The following is a 13186-nucleotide window of genomic DNA, read 5'->3' on the forward strand; positions in this document are numbered from 1 at the left end:
TCTCCCTGCCTCACAAGTGCTTCTGAAATCTGGCCTGCGTCCACGCTGCGCAAACGTCAAGAGTCCCCGACTCTTGCCATAGGGCAGGAGAGGAGCAGGAGCCCCAGGTGGAGAGGGACCCAGAGCCCCGGGGAGAGCCATGGACCCCGGGCTCCAGCAGGACCTGCAGCCCTCACAGGCACTCAGGCCCAATCCAGCGTGTCCCAGCACATCCAGGACCCACGCAGGCCCAGCAGGGGAGCATCTCACAGCAGGGGGAGAAGGCTGGAGGCCAGACTTCCCGGGTAAGCACAGCTGGCTTGCGCTGGGGCTAGGGAGGGAGAGCCTGCACCAGAGCCCCTTCATCCCCTCACCCCTTCACTCCCCCACAGCCCTTCACTATTGCTCACCCAGCAAAGGCCATCAGGGCCACGGTAGAGTAGGGGGCCCAGGAGAGCACGAAGAGAAGAATGACCAGCAGCACAATCTTGGCCATTTTCCACTCACTCTGCAGCCCCTGCCGTTGTCGGGGCAGTTCACTGCGGCCCTCGCAGGCTCCGAACGTCTGGAGAGCCCTGGGAAGGGTGCAGAGTCCGGGTCTGACCCCACTTGGGTTGCAGTGGGTGCCTTGGTCCTGGCCTGTGTCAGCAGCCCTGACACCCCGAAAGTTCTCCATTGCATCCTGCTAAGCTGCCTCATTGGGTTCCACCTGCGGTGTCTTCTCTGCCCCCCGCAAGACCTCCTGACATGCCTAAAAGCCCCCCTCAGAAGACCCCATATCCTGAGACTTCTCTGGGCACCGGGCTGTGCTGGTCTCTAGGCACCTGCCCCACAAGCACTGGTGCTCAGCTTGTCTTTGCCCATCTGGAGCTGGGTGCCCCAGGGGTGGGTGCAGATGGGACCCTCTAGCGAAGGAGCATGGCCCCCTCCCTCCAGCCCCTCCTTCAAGCCCAGCTCTTACTGGCCTGTCTCCCGAATGGCCCTAAAGATGAAGACGTAGCAGTAGATGATGACAAGCAGGGGGAGGAAGAACACGAAGCAGAAGAGCAGCATGGTGTAGGCGCGGACCGCTGGCGTGAAGCTCATGTAGTCCCAGGAGCAGGAGGTCAGCAGGCCCTCAGGCACGTAGGCACCTGGGAGGCAGGGCAGGCAGCTCTCAGCATCTGGGCAGTGCCGATGCAGGCTCCCCACCAAGCAGGGGCTTTGGATGTGGGGCCTGGGGGCCCCAAACACTGGCCGCAGCCCAGCCGGCCCAGTGCAGTGGGGAGCCAGCTGGCAAAGCCCACGGCTGCCCATCCTTGCCAGTGGCCTCACCAAAGCCCCAAGGTCCTACTCCTCCCGCTTCAGCCCACTTTCTGGTCTTGCCCTACAAAGACCGTTGCCTTTGCTGCTAACCCTCCTGCTGCTGACTCACTGCAAACTCCGCGTCCCTTCCAGCACCCAGGAACCACATGGGCTTCCCCTCTGTACTGAGGGATGGGAGCCCAGGTCATCTTCTGATAGCTGATGATGATGCCTCAGTTTCCCCTGCTGTTAGTCATGCCCCCTGAGGCTCATCTGCCTTGAGGCTCAGGCAGCTGCCTGGACCCTTTCTGCCAGCTGGCCAACCCAACTCTACCGACCTGCCCTTGGATATGCCCCTCCCAAACTACCTCCCCTCCACACCCCGGTTCCCACAGCCCACTTACTCCAGCCAAAGAAAGGCGGAAGACTCCAGGCCAGGGCGTAGAGCCAGACACCCAGCAGGACCAGTGCCGCCCGCCTTTTGGATACCACGCCGATGGCCAGTGGGCGCGTGATCACCAGGTAGCGGTCCAGGGCAATGGCCGTGAGGGTGATCATGGAGGTGATGCCAAAGAGAGCCCCACAGAAGGCATAGAACTCACAGCCTATGGACATGGCTTCGACTTAGCCTTGGCAGGGAGCCCAGCAGAACCAGGGGAGTGAGGTCTGGGGCAGAGGTGCTTGGCTCCTGTCCTCACCTCTCCAGCAGTGCAGGCTGAGCCCTCTCCACCCTGCCTCCTTGCAGCACTGGCAGAGACTGGCGGAGGCCTCAGCACGGAGCCTGAGCCTTCCCTGTTGCTAACTGGGGGCAGCTACTCACTCTCTGCCGAGAAAGAGGAAGTTACCTCCTCACCTGGGCACCCTGCACACTGGGAACCCCTGCCACAGCCTTCCCCTCCAGCAGGGGAGCCCGAGGGCCTACCTGCCTCCCCGAAGAGCCAGCGCTTGTAGAGGCTGCTGGCGAAGACCACGGGGGCCTGCGTGAAGCACATGAGGAAGTCGCTGACCGCGAGGTTGATGATGAACATGTTGGCAGGTGTCCTAAGGCCTCTGCTCCTGTGGGGGTGACACTGTCAGGGGCGCTTCTGCTGGGGAGCTCCCCTCCATGACGGGTGCACACACACACATGCACATGCACACACGCACACGTGTGCACTATACAGACAAGCCGCTGGGCCATCTGGCTGCCTAGCAAGCAGCTTTGGTGCCCGGAGTGCAGGCTGAGAAGTGAGAGTCTTGTCTCTGAGGGTGGCTCATGCAGAGTGAAGCAGAGAGCAGGCCCCAAGCCGCTGCTCAGCCTTGGGAGCGGGCTGTGGTGTCCACTTCTCACCCTCCGCACTCCCTGTGCCTGACCCCCACACTCTCCTCGGACACACTCACTTCCCTAGCCCCTCGAGGCCAAGTTCTCTCTTCCCGCGTGCCCGACGGTGCACCCTTCTTCCTCAGGCACCCTTCGTCTGGTCTCAGGTCTGGGCCCTGCTCAGCACAGCTGCGTCTGCATTCCTCCCCTCAGCGGTGGCCGATGGCCGGGGCAACGGAGCTGCTCTGTGCTCCACAGGCAGGCCCCTGTCTCCCCACCCCCATTTTCCAGATGAGAACACCAAGGCCCCACTGGTGGTATGGCCCCAGATCACCACACTCCGCAAGCGGCACAGCAGGCTTCACACAGCCCTGCTGGGCACTGGCCATGCCCTTCGCCATTGCACGGACTCCGTGCAGGAAAGCGCAGCTCCGATTTGCAGGCAGGATGTGTGGCTCACAGAGATGCCTGGCCCACAGTCACTTTAGCTGAGAGCCCTGGAGCTAGGGCTCCGCTTCTCTGCCTGCCTGTCTTGGCCATTTGGCTTGTGAAAAGGGCAGGTGTGAAAGGAAGGGGGGTTGCCGAGGGGCTTGAGGGTTCAGGGCCCTGGTTTAAGGGCTGCTCTTTGAGGTAGAAGGAGGATGCCCACTGGGGCAAGTGATGGTGGAGGTGAGCTGACAGCAGGGCAGAATGGGCAGGAACTGAGTGTCCCAGGGACAGTCACCCTATGCAGAGGGCGTGCCCGGGCCCAATTGGCACGTGCCACTTGAGCTGCCTGGACTACTTTCGGGCCCCTTTCCTGAGCTTAAAGATTGAGGGTCTAGCCTTGGCCTCACTGCCCGAGCTCAACAGTGCCCTGGCAGTCAGCACCAGCAATGCTGCCGTGTGCTGCCCTTCTCTGCGTGGCTGGCTACCCTCAGTGGCCAGGCCCCAACCTCAACCACCAGGCACCTGCAGAAGGTATAGATGACTGTCAGATTGCCCAGCATCCCGGTGAGGCCCACCAGCAGGATCACTGTGCCCAGGGTGTAGTGGGCGTGGTCCGGAACGTCGACAGTGGGGAAGGAGACCCAGGCCGCAGCCTGAGCCCCGGCTGCCTGTAGGAAGTCAGAGAGACCGGGCATCATGTTATCCTGTCATCTTCAAACTGCCCTGAAGAAAGGGTTAGGGCTCCCAGAGTGTGGGGTGGGAGTTCACCGTGCAGGACCCTCCCCCACTCAGCTGGCAAGGTGCTGGCTGAAATGGAAATGCAGGTCTCCCTAAAGTAGAGCCCAAACTCCCATACACGGCACAGGGCATAAGGCTTCTGGGAGGGCTCCCATCACCTGTAGAGGCTGGAAAGACAGACTGGCACACGCCTGGCAACAGGACATGGCTAGGATGCCTCTACCTTTCTGTGGGGAGAAGGCAGAGCAAACTCTGAGGTGGTCCCTCTTTGCTATATGAGGCTGTTCCAAGTGCTCAAGGCAGCTAGCAATGGCATTCCAAGTCCTCGACTCTGGGGTGGTGGAGCAGGTAGAGCCCCTTTCCAGTGCCTCCGAGAAGAGGCTTGCCCCTCCCCCCAAGTATAATTGGGTAAGATGGCACAGATGGAGGTGTAGGGTCTCTGCAGGGAGGCTGGTACAGAGATTTGAAGACGCCTCCCCCCAGCTCCTTTCCGGGAGCTGGTCCAGTTTCCGTCCTGCCGTGGCCTCTGTAGTTACAGGAGCCATCCCCTCCTGTCCAGGCCCAAGGCCGCATCCCAGGTCCAGAGGGTACCCTCGCCCTCCCCAGTTGTGGGGGTGGCCTGGACTCTGGCTAGAATGATGGGGGCAACAGAGCACACCTAATGCCTCCCTCGGCTGGGCAAACCCAGTCGCCCAGAGTGAGCCTGCTTCTGTGGAAGGTCCGTGGGCAGCCAGCCCTCCTCAGGAAGTGGGGCCGCCAGGGGCAGGTGTGGCCCTTCCAGCCCCTTCCTTCAGGCTAGGCTTTCTCATCTTGGTGCTCTCCTCCAGGGAAGCCAGTGCCCACTCTCTTCCAGAGGCCTCTCTGCAGGGCAGGCTCAGAGATGCCCAGTGGCACGCCCATGACTCACAGCAAGGCACAGGCCTCTCCGATCTCCTACCTACACCCCTGCATTCCCAGGAGGGGTCAGAAGAGGAGAAAAGGCCGTGTGCCCACAGGCGCTCACCCAGCTTACCATGGGGCTGGTGGGCAGAGGGGGGTCCACGCTGGAGGTGTTGCTGGGTGAGACTGGGGTGGCCATGCAGCCAGGCTCCCGGGCTGGGTCCAGGGGGACTCTTGGTCCTGAAGGAGGGTTCATCCTGAGGTGGGGTGGTCTTTTCTTGAGCCTACAGAAAAGTCAAAAGCACGGGTGCCCAGGATGTTAGCTGTGCCCAGGCTCCCGACTGTTCCCCAGCTCCTTCCTGCCAGTCTGCCAGGTGCCCGCTTCTACAACCAGTGGGGCTGGCAGCGCTGTGTGTGTGCAGTGAAGCACACAGGAGGAGAGTGTCACCGTCTAGAGACTCAGCTCCAGGGTCTGTCCCCACCTTTAAGCAGCGGGGCTGGGAGTGCACACGCGCATTTGCTCCGTGAGACAGCCCTCATCACAGGTCCCTGCTGAGGACAGCATGTGTGAGTGTGTGTGTGTGTGAGGGTGTCTGTCAGTGTGAATGTGTGTGTGTGCATGTATGAAGGTGTGTGTCACTGTGAATGTGTGCATGTATGAAGGTGTGTGTCACTGTGAATGTGTGCATGTATGAGGGTGTGTGTCACCTTGAATGTGTGTGTGAGTGTAAGTGCGTGAATGAGGTGTGTGTCAGTGTAAAGGTGTGTGTGTGTGTATAAGGGTGTGTGTGTCAGTGTGAATGTATGAAGGTGTGTGTGTGTGTATGAGGATGTGTGTCAGTGTGAATGTGTGAAGGTGTGTGTGTATGAGGGTGTGTGTCAGTGTGAATGTGTGTTTGTGTATGAGAGTGTGTGTCAGTGTGAATGTATGTGAGGGCGTGTGTGTATGAGAGTGTGTGTCAGTGTGAATGTGTGAGGGTGTGTGGGTACATGAGAATATGTGTCAGTGTGGATGTGTGCGTGTGTGCATGTATGAGGGTGTGTGTCAGTGTCATTGTGTCATGTGTATGTGCATGTATGAGGTTGTGTATCAGTGTGAATGTGTGTGTGTGAGGGTGTATGAGGCTGTGTGTCAGTGTGAATGTGTGAGTGGGTATGTGCATGTATGAAGTGTGTCAGTGTGAATGTGCGTGTGTGTGTATGATTGTGTGTGTCAGTACGTGTGTATGAGGGTGTATGAGGCTGTGTGTCAGTGTGAATGTGTGAGTGTGTATGTGAGTGTATGAGGTTGTGTGTTAGTGTGAATGTGTGAGTGTGTATGAGGGTGTATGAGGCTGTCTGTCAGTGTGAATGTGTGTGTTTCAGGGATTCCCAGGCTTATTAGGCTCTGGACACTGGGCAGGAGGCTCTGTCCTCCCCTCTGACCTTTCCCTTTCTTCCTGGAGCTTATCAATAGCCTCCACCCCAAACCCCAGTGCTGTCCAGTGGGCAAGTGAACCAGCCTCCGCCTGTGCCCAGGGTGCCCCACCCTCGCACCCAGCCCACAGGAGCATCACATCGTCTCCCCTCCTGGCAGGAACCAGGCTGGCCAGCATTCGCATGAAGGAGTTGAGATGGGCCAGGATCTATATGAAGAGATCTGACATGGGGAGATGGGGTCATGGAGCATGTTTGCTTTCTGTTTCTGTCTAGTAAGTTTCTTTACTGAAGTACATCTGTAAAACAGAAAGGGAAGTTGGCAAAGGCCTTGGAGCTCCCCTGGCCTATAGTCCTGCCCCGAGTAAGTGAATGTCCAATGTGGAGGGAGCTGGGCGGCATGTGGTCCCACTTGGCAGAGGCAACAGGAGTAGAGCCCCAGAGCCGGAGCAGGGGACGCTGAGCACAACTTCCTGCGTCTGCTGCTTCCAGAAACATCCTACTTTGGAGCCGGCCCTGCGCTCAGCCGAGAGCTATGCCCTCTCCTTTTCCAAGAATCCCAGTCTTCAGTTTTCCTAGAGCTATAGATCTGGGCCTGGGGGCTATGTGCACAGGGGCACCTTCGGCTCAGACGTGTTTTCCCTTCCGTTCCAGGTCTCGGCACAGGATGGTGTCTGAGGGTGGTGCATGGCTTTCCTTCCTCTCCTTCAGCGCCACGTGGACTTGCCAGCCGCTGGCTTTGGACTGTGGGCACTTAACTACCAATGTCAGCTGGGAGCAATTCCGACCAACACAGCGGCCCCGCTTTCCAACCTGACACCAGTGAGAATGCAGGTGAAGCGGCCAGGCCAGGCTGTTCCTCAGGGGGTTGCCAGGAGGGCCACGGGCCCAGGGTGCCACAGGCCTCAACGCAAGCTAACAGCTCAGAGAACTGCACCCCCAGCCTGGGCCTACGGACGCCAAGTCCCATCTGTCACAGTGTCCTCGCGGCGCACTGCCCTCGCAGCAGCGATGCTGGCATTCCCTGGGCTTCCTTTGCAGCATCTCCTGGGGCTGTGGACCCGCCCCTCAGCCCCTCTACCCCTCCGCCCCTCCAACCCTCTGTCCCTCTGTCCCTCCGTCCCCTTGAGACAAAGCACTGGCGACCCTGCCTTCCATCATGTTGTCAGTTTGGCTCAAATAAACCCCATATACCAGGGATACTGCAGTGTCCCTGGTATATGGGGTTAGGAAGGGATACTGCAGTGTCCCTGGTATATGGGGTTGGGAAGGGGGTTTGTTGGGGAAACTGAAACACCACAGGTCAGCAGCAGAAGCCTGCAGCTCCGTGTCTGTGTGCCTGGCCACTGCTGTCCTGTGGGACTGCCCCTGCTCCCACCCTTTCCCATGCGAGGCCTCCAGGCCAGGCCTCCAGGAGTGGCTGTTGGAAGGCAGAGAGGTGTCTGTGGCTCCAGCCCCGGGTCCCAGAGAGCTGACTGGAAGCCTAGTCCTGCCCTGGGGAGGGTGGCCTGATCCCAGGGGATCAAGTTCAGGTGCAGGCCCTCTTGCTGGAGTGCAGGAGCCAGCTTTCAGCCTGGGACCTGAGCTTCAGAGAAGCCCAATCCCAGGAGTCCTCCCTGTGCTCTAGCCCGGCTGGCCTCCTCTCAGACCAGAGTCCACACTGTCCCTGTGTCCCCAGCCCCTTCTCTGGGCCTCAGGTCAAATACCACCCCGACAAGCTGCAAGGAAGCTGTCCCCAGAGCCAGCTGTCCACGGTCTCCTGCGCATCCTCTCAGCCTTCACCAGCGGGGCCATTTACAGTGGCTGTTGTCTGGTTGGTCTGTCTCCCTCTGTAAACAGGGCAATTTGTCTAACCTCTGTGACCCATCGTTTCAGGGAAATAAAAATCCCCCTGGTCCCTGCTTCCCAGTGTGTGGCCGCAGGACAGCCTCATTAGCGCCCACTGGAGCTTGTTATAGGTGTCCCACCGACTGCACTGGGTGACCATCCCACACGCAGTGGTAGGTGCTGGCTGAGACTCTGCAGAGGACTTGGGGACAGGGAACAGGAGGTGGGACACAGGCAACCAGAGATGAGCAACCGCAGGATGCACTGCCATACCCAGGTGGGCAGAAGACAGGAGGGGCTGTGGGGTCTGGGGGCTGGGCTGCCAGCAGGTGCCAGAGGGACGGCGCTCACGAGTGGGAGCTGGAGCCATGGTGGGGACATGACTGCCTGCAGGAGTGTGTAGGAGTGAACGTGGGTGAGTCCCGCTCCTCTCTCTCTGGGCTCCTGTCTCCTGCAGGTGCCTCCCAATGGCCACCCGACCTGGGAGCCAGAGGCGGGCCTGAGAGATGTGGTTCCTGGGACAGAGAGCGGGTGGGACAGGAGATGGAGTAGAACCTTCACCCTCCACCGCCCCCACCTGCCACTGTAGCCCATGGGTCCCCCTCCTGGGCCACAGGGTAGCCCTCCCAGTTCCCTCAATTTCCTATCCGCAGGGCCTGCTCAGGGGGATGGCTGAGCCCTGGCTGGGCAGCCGGGCCAGCTCCAAGGTTCCCGTGGGCCAGCCTGAACCATCCTTCTGTTCAGCCTGCGGGAGCCAGGGGAGATCACACTCACTGCTCCACCACCACCCCGGCACCGCCAGGGAGGCCGGAACGGGTGCTTTGTGGCCTGGCCCCGTGCTCAGCCCTGCACTGACCGCCGCCTCTCCTTGCGCCTCGCTGGCACGGCTGGAGGTGGGAAAAGCCTTCCAAGCCTCCCCCTCAGGGTGCCAGTGCAAGGCCTGAGCTCCCTGCGGTGGCGCCCAGGGCCGGGGTGTCTGCGCAGCTGGCGCGGGGAGTGGGATGTTTTGTGTTAGATGAAGCCCGAATTGCACGCAGTCAGCATGGACTCGGCGACTGACCCGCTTGTTGCAGGGCTGGAACCAGCCCGCATTTGAGCACTGCCCCGCTGACGGCCCAGCTGTCTGAGCCCAGAGCCCCTGTCCTTGGTGAGGCCTGAGAGCCCCGGTGAGAAACGCGATGTGAAGGCTGAGGCCCTGGCCCTCAGTTCTGCACTCCGGCTGGAGCCCTGGGGTCTGGGCATGACTCTGCCCTCGAGCCGGCCCAGCAGAGGATCAGTTTCCTCGCCCCAGGCTGGCGAGGGCTATCTGGTTACCCAGAGATTCTGGAAAACTCCTGGGAGCTGTTAAGTGTCTCAACAAGCACCTGAGCAGGATCTCACCTGGGCCCTGCCTCACCTGGCACCTGCTTGCTTTCAGGCAAACCCTGTCAGAACAGGCGCCTTCCCAGGCCCATGCGCGCAGAAACTCAGAAACCCTAGCTTTCCTGCTGCCTCGCATCAGAGAGCAGCCAGCAGAGCTCCGCCTTCTGACCTGCCTTGAGCCCAGAGGTGTCACCTGTACCCGCACCAGTGCCTGCCTGCCAGGTGCCCAGCGGTCCTGCCAATGTCCTCAGTGGCATCCGAAGCCCTTTGGTCCCTGGGGCCCTCCTTTCCTGTGGCTTCTCCCATCCTGACTCCCCACTCCAAGGTGCTCCCTCTGAACTCCCGCCTGTGCTGCCCACACTAGCAAAGGGGGGCAGGCAGTGGGGAACCAGGGCCATGTCTCCTAGCACGGAAGGGCTGCTTCCTGTGCCCTAGGAGCCCCACATTCCGGGCCCAGGGCCTGAGCCAGGATGCTTTGAGTGGTCTCCGATGCCACTAGTGCTGGGTCCACATGTGTTTTCTCAGTGAGTCCAGGCTGGGGTCCCCAGCTTCTCACCCACCCAGTGCCATGCACTCGTCACCCTTTGGAGCATGCCATGCCTGGCCTGGCCTCAGGCGCAGCAGTTGCACGGGGCGAGCTTGCTTTGTCACCAGGAGGAAAACAACAGTCACCCCCAGAATGTGGCCTCTTCCTCCCCTTAGCTGGAGGCTTCTGTTGAGGGGGTCAGGGCCAGTTACTAGGTGTGGGAGAGCAATTAGGAAACAGGAAGTCAAGGAAAACATGAGTGAGGCCAAAAGAGCAAACTTTTAACTTGAAAACTGATTATATACCCTAGAGGGACACGTGTGTATAAAAACAGCCATCAAAGGGGCAGCCTGTATTTCACATATGGGCACACCCAGCAGCCCCTCAAAGGCCATGACTCACCACTGGATTTAAAAAATAAAATTTAGGGTGGGCAAAATAGGTGATGGGTGAATTATATCTTAATTTTAATTTAATTTTAGAGAAAGAGGAAGGGAGAGAGAAAGAGAAACATCGATTCATTGTTCCACTTATTTGTGCATTCACATTGATCATCTGCCTTCCACATGTGCCTCTAATAGGGATTGAACCCACAACCTGGGTATGTGTCCTGAGCAGGAATTGGACTCACCACTTCTTGGTGTACAGGATGATGCTCCAACCAACTGAGCTACCCAGCCGCCCTCATTGGTTGATTCTTGTCTGTGCCCCAACTGGGGGTCAAACCTGCAACCTTGGTGTATGGGATGACACTAACCAGCTGAGCTACCCGGCCAGGGCCTATATCTCAATTTTAAAAAACACACAAAATATATTCCTTAGACCTTTGACATTTCTAGCAGGCACAGGGAGCCCTGTAATTGGGACACAGCCCAGGAGGGACATACATGCTCCTGCGCCTTTTGGTGGCGTGCTGGAAGGGCAGGGGAGCAATTTTCTTCATCAAAATGCTTTAGTTGACGTCAGCCATGTTCCTGAGCATTCCTTACAAAGGGGAGCATTTTCCCATGGAACGGGGAGGGAGCAGGGTCCTGCTTTGATTCATGACAGTCCAGAGCAATATCTGGCCACGCAGAGAGGACAGGTGTGGGAGACAGATGGGGAAGGAGGGAACCTCCATGAACACAGACATGCTCTCAGTGCAGAGTGCTGCTGGCACGTAACGTGCTAGGGTCGTTCTCTGACCACCCGCAACCCTCACTTTCCTGGCGTTGCCTGAGTGGCCCTGGGTGCTTCCTGAATGAGAACCCGCATTTGAATTGGCTTTTTTCTTTTAAATAAATCTTTATTGTTCAGATTATTACAGGTGTTCCTCTTTTTTCCCCCCCATAGCTCCCCTCCACCTGATTCCCCACCCCACTCCACCCCATGCCCTTACCCCCCACCTCTGTCTTCATCCATAGGAGTAAAATTTTTGTCCAATCTCTTCCCGCACTCCTCACATCCCCTTCCCCCTGATAATTGTCTGTCCACTCCCTTTCTATGTCCCTGATTCTATTATATTCACCAGTCCATTCTGTTCTTCAGATTTTTTATTCACTTGATTTTTAGATTCACTTGTTGGTAGGTATGTATTTGATGTCATTTTGTTGTTCATAATTTTTATCTTTACCTTTTTCTTCTTCTTCCTCTTCTTAAAGAATACCCTTCAGCATTTCATGTAATCCTGGTTTGGTGGTGATGAACTCCTTTAGCTTTTTCTTGTCTGTGAAGCTCTTTATCTGACCTTCAACTCTGAATGATAGCTTTGCTGGGTAGAGTAATCTTGGTTTTAGGTTCTTGCTGTTCACCACTTTGAATATTTCTTGCCACTCCCTTCTGGCCTGCATAGTTTCTGCCGAGAAATCAGCTGACAGTCGTATGGGTGCTCCCTTGTAGGTAACTAACCGTTTTTCTCTTGCTGCTTTCAAGATTCTCTCTTTGTCTTTTGCCCTTGGAATTTTAATTATGATGTGTCTTGCTGTGGTCCTCTTTGGATTCCTCTTGTATGGGGTTCTGTGCGCTTCCGGGACTTCTAAGTCTATTTCTTTCACCAGGTAGGGAAAGTTTTCTGTCATTATTTCTTCTAATAGGTTTTCAATATTTTGCTCTCTCTCTTCTTCTGGCACCCCAAAAATTTGGATGTTGGTACGCTTAAAGTTGTCCCAGAGGCTCCTTACACTATCTTCATATTTTTGGATTCTTTTTTTCTTTTCGTTTTTCTGGTTGGGTGTTTTTTGTTTCCTCATATTTCAGATCTTTGGTTTGATTCTTGGAGTCCTTTGATCTACAGTTGAGTTTCTGTATATTCTTTATTTCAGACAGTGTATGCTTAATTTCTGACTGGTCCTTTTCCATTTTTTTGGCATTCTCATTAAGGTCCTTGAAGGTCTCACTAAGCTCCTCGGAGGTCTCATCAAGTTTCTCGGCAGATTTTAGAAGATTCTTGAGTAACCTTATAAATGTGGTTCTGAACTCTATGTCGTCCAGTAGTTTGCTTTCCTCCATTTCTTTCATTCGTGACATGTTTCTTTGTCTCTGCATTTTTCTGCTTCCCTGTGTTGATGGAGTGGCTTTGTGTGGTAGGTGACCTATAGGGGCCAGTAGCTCAGCCTCCCCAATTACCTGAGGTGGACGCTCTTGGTACACCCCTTTGTGGGCTGAGTGCAAAGTCTTGGTGTAGTTAAGCCTTGATTGCTATTGGTGCACTGGGAGGAATTGACCTCCAGGCCAATTGGCTGTGAGGACCCGCTGTGTCTATAATGGAAGAACTGCTGCGCTGGAGACACGCTTATGGTGCAGGACTTGTTTCAGTGGGGCTTTGGTGCTCACTGAGTCTGCCTCTTGAATGTGTCACTTATGGATGTGAGGAGTTGAAATCTGGTGTCTCACACTGACCACTAGGTACACTGGCTTCTGGATCTCCAATGGGGTGCAGGTCAGCTACTGCCTGAGGCCACCCAACAGGCGCTACAGCGAGAACTACAGTTTTCTCCTCTTTGCTTGGGGTTTGGAGGTTTTGGAGCTGTCTGACCTGGGCTGCAAGTTTGCTAGGTTAAGCCGCGATAGGGCAGGCCATTCATATGCTAAAGCCACTGCTTGGAACTTGGGTGGGTTTGTAGGTTGTGCAGGGCGGGGTCTCAGGGTGTCACTAGGCTAGGGCGTGGCAAACAGCGATGGCTGCCAGTAAGCCGGCTCTGCGTCTCTGACTGCGTCCCCACGTCCCGTGCCCCAGTGCAGTAAACAATTATTCCTGCGCGCAGCCCTGCAAGTAAGCCACCCTCACTTTCTGACCCGATGGCAGACAGTCCAGCTTCTCCCCGTAGGAGTTTGGGTCCCCCGCATCTCCCCAGAAACTGGAGTTCGGAGTAATCGGGAGCTTGTCTACCTTCGGGTTGAAAAAAGCAGCGCTTCCAGTCGCCCGCCGCCAGCCCAATACGCGTGCCTCTGTGCCTCAGCTTTTCAGC

At 57.1% G+C, this 13186-nt stretch overlaps 1 protein-coding gene across 1 annotated transcript; it reads right to left on the bottom strand.

Moving 5' to 3' along the window:
• Window positions 1-385: 385 nt before the first annotated feature.
• On the bottom strand, window positions 386-4865 carry OPN4 (opsin 4; the record flags this gene model as incomplete). The annotated part of the gene is made up of 6 exons (XM_080640569.1): window positions 386-554; window positions 941-1112; window positions 1668-1868; window positions 2186-2319; window positions 3515-3660; window positions 4743-4865. The coding sequence occupies 6 exons, from the start codon at window positions 4863-4865 to the stop codon at window positions 386-388; spliced, it is 945 nt and encodes a 314-aa protein (XP_080496695.1).
• Between the last annotated feature and the right edge of the window lie 8321 nt (window positions 4866-13186).

The sequence above is a fragment of the Plecotus auritus genome (assembly GCF_963455305.1).
Source record: "Plecotus auritus genome assembly, chromosome: 9".
Classification (NCBI taxonomy): domain Eukaryota; kingdom Metazoa; phylum Chordata; class Mammalia; order Chiroptera; family Vespertilionidae; genus Plecotus; species Plecotus auritus.